This window comes from Leishmania donovani, chromosome 31, assembly GCF_000227135.1.
Source record: "Leishmania donovani BPK282A1 complete genome, chromosome 31".
Lineage (NCBI taxonomy): Eukaryota > Euglenozoa > Kinetoplastea > Trypanosomatida > Trypanosomatidae > Leishmania > Leishmania donovani.
The window spans coordinates 1,451,667-1,454,975 of record NC_018258.1 but is presented as its reverse complement, the minus strand read 5'-3'; the positions used below and the strand labels follow the sequence as shown (position 1 = coordinate 1,454,975).

General features: G+C 56.4%; 1 protein-coding gene across 1 annotated transcript; it reads left to right on the top strand.

The window, feature by feature from the left end:
• Positions 1-2,948: 2,948 nt before the first annotated feature.
• Positions 2,949-3,308, top strand: LDBPK_313180 (iron/zinc transporter protein-like protein; the record flags this gene model as incomplete). Its single annotated transcript, XM_003863354.1, has 1 exon — positions 2,949-3,308. A coding segment is annotated over one exon (360 nt), but the record flags the coding sequence as incomplete, so codon positions are not given.
• Position 3,309: the final 1 nt, after the last annotated feature.

The window sequence follows — 3,309 nt, the reverse complement described above, 5'->3', positions numbered from 1 at the left end:
TCCCTCAGCGCGCCAGCTGGCATGGCAGCTGCCGCGATTGCCGTGTCCGTGTCGCCGTCTGCGATGTCCGGCAGCGGCTTCGCCACTGTTGTTGCTGTACTGGACACGCTGTGCGGCGGCATCCTGCTGTACCTCGCCTTCACGCTGCTGCTTGGTGACTTTGTGGCCGATGTGAAGCACTACTGCTGCGATGGGCAGGGGCACCGCACGGTGAAGAAGATCATGCTGTTTGTGTCTCTGTGGGTGGGTATGGGGCTGATGGCGCTTGTGGGCAACTGGCTGTAGGCGCCGCTGCCCGTCGGATCAGAGTATCGCGGTGTGCCTGCTGTTTTCTTCAGCCTCTGCGTCGCGTGCTCATTGGTGAGTGCGTGACACTCGACAACGACAGCAGCCCTTTGCTTCTGCCCTCTGTGTTGGTTGGCGCGTGTTTCTCAGGGCTTGTGTCTGACGTGATGTTGATTGACGACATTGCCGCTGGCGTGACCGAGAGGCCCGAAAGCGGAGAAGGCTTACTCCCCCATAGCTTACGTAGCCCAACCCCTTCAGGGGACAGCAGCTAGAGAACATCAGTTTTGGATGCGCAGTCCACTTCACTGACTCTTCCTGTTTTTCTGTAAGTGCGTATTCGATCTCTTCTTCTTCCTGCCTCCCCCGTTGCAGGTCCTTGGTGTGCTCTCGATCCCGTTCCTCTCTTCTGCTTGGCAGGCACCGACACAGACGCACATCTGCCAGTCTGCTGTCCGGCAAGTGTGCGCCTGTCGTGCATTTCCTGGAGGTCGCAGTCGTTAGTGCTAAAGGTAGTGGGGCCATGGGCTGGCGGTGAGGGAGGAAGGGCTGAGGTGTTTTCGCCTTTTCATTCGATTGTGTGTCTTCGATGTCAATGAGAGCGCATGTGCTCCGTTAATCTTTTTGTTTTCCGGTCCCTTTTTGGTGTGTATGTGCTTGGCATGAGAGGTCCGAGCCCCCTGCAGCATGCTCTACGCGGTCTGCGATGTTCGCTGTTGTATGTTTCCGATCACTATTCTGCGTGTGTGCGTGTGTGTTACTCACGCACTCACGGGAAATGCGTATACACACACACGGCGTGTCCCGCACCCACGTACGCGGACGCTCCGGGAGCCTGTGCGCGAAGGCACAACAACAAATCGCCACCTCCGTTTCGTTGTTTCTTCTTTTGCTTTGCCTTCTCTCTTCATTGGGTGATGCAGCGAAATGAGAGACGTGGCTCTAGACTCCGTGTGCTAGCGTGTGCGTGTGTCTCTATATGCGCGCATGTGAGGAAGAGAGAAGGACGGTGTCTCTGCCCGATTCGTCCGTTTCGTGTGTGTTCCCCTCTACCCTCCGCCTTCCCCCCTCGTTTTCTTAGCCTGTGTCGTGGTGCCCTTGTTTCCTTCCGTATCGCTCGCGTATTGTGTGTCACCCTCCCCCTATTTGTCTCTTGTCACTCGATTCAGTCTAACAACTTTTCTACAAAGATGAACAACTTGTGTGTCTTTTCCTCCGCACCCTTTCCACGCGTGTGTGTCAGAGGTGCTCGCCGCCATCCACTGCGGGGACACGAGGACGATGAATACGAGAGAAAAGGCTGCAACGAAGAAGTGCTTGCATTCTGTAAAACGAGCGTCTCCATAACGGACAATTGTACCGTGTGTGGGTGTGACCTCCTTCTATGCAACTGCCCCCGCCTCCCCCGCCTACTTCTGTTTGTGTGCATCTTCGTGATTTCCCTCCCCATCCTCAGACCAGCTTCGAAGGTGGACCGGATCGTGCAGCACGCACGTTCGGCCGACTTTGGATGCAGGCATTCGAGGCAGCGTCAAACAATGAAAAAGCGACACAAAACCGTGCGAAGGTTTGATCAGCCTACGCCACTCTTTTGGTGGACTTCGCCATGGCTTGAAGCCGGTGAAGCAGAGTGTGCTACTCCATGTGGTGCTGCTGCGCATATGCAGACGCGCATCTCTATCAGAATACCGTCACTGTGCGCAGCCGCCCGGTGACTGTGCATCTTCCTGAGCCCTGGCACATAAAGTGCCTCTCTTGGTATGGCACATTACAGCGCCTCCACGTCGCCCTCGCTACTTTCAGACCTCTTTTCCACCTTTCTCTCCCTGATTAGTCGTTGCTGTCGACTCCTCTCATGCCTATCAAGAGTCCAGCGTCTGTGAAGGATTGGTGCGCTGCGGCGCCGCAGAAGTGCGACTCTGTAGGTGTGCGTGCGTTCGTGCGTATGTGTATATCTGTGTTTGCTAGAGCCGGCATGATGAGACACTAATGGATCGCTGACGCTGAGGGCACACGCCCAAATGCAAGACAAGACCGTTATTCTTTGCTCAACCTCTGATGCGCTCTCCGCGACTGGTGCTGCTGCCGTGCGACTCTGTAGGTGTGCGTGCGTGCGTATGTGTATGTGTGTGTGGGTGCTGACGGGCATTTGAGATGTGGCAGCCGACGGTGCATCCCGTGGAGGCTGCTGAGTAGTGCTGAGCCCACTGCTATGGGTGTTTCACTCATGACATATTACGTTAAGTATACAGATTTTGCTCTTCTATATGCCGATTTGCCGACCCTGCGACACCGTTGTAACGCTCTGCGGTGCGCGAGAGCCAACGGAGAGCAATCAAGAGCCGCCATCTTGCGATTTGCTAGCCGGCTATGCTGCGGAAGCGACCCGCCGCCACGCACAGGTCGTTACACGCTTGTCGTGCGCACCTTCGATGATGTGTAATAGCTTTGGGATCACCTGAGTCTCATACGTCTTTGGTGCTTTCTGTTTCTCTCACTCACGATCATCACCCTACCTTTCCATCGCCGACGCACCAACGCTGTAGTGTACACTTGCATCCATCCCGCCGCCGAAGCCGTTCAGTTAGCTCACCGCACCTCCCTCTCTAGCCCGCTTCAGCTTTTTCCAGTGCCACACCTCCACAGCTACCGTTTCAGCAACCATGGAGACGGCGAAACTGAGCGTGGAGGCGAGCACAAGGTACCTGATGGCGCTCGGGTATCGTGTGTCTGCGCCGCTCAACGCCGACGGCTCGAGCACTGCCAACGTTGGAGAGACAGAGCACTCGCTGTGCAGGGGCTTCACCGGGGCCTACTCACTTGGCCTGCATGTCGGCGCGCTGTTCCTGATTCTCTTCGTGTCGCTCCTCGGCACTGCGATTCCGATTCTCGGCAAGTGCATCCCTTCTCTCGTGAGATACCCGTATGTGTTCTCCGTGGCGAAGTCCGCTGCAACGGGCGTGCTGCTGTCTGTGTCGACGATTCACCTGATCTTCGAGGGCGCCGAGGCTTTCTCGGAGGATT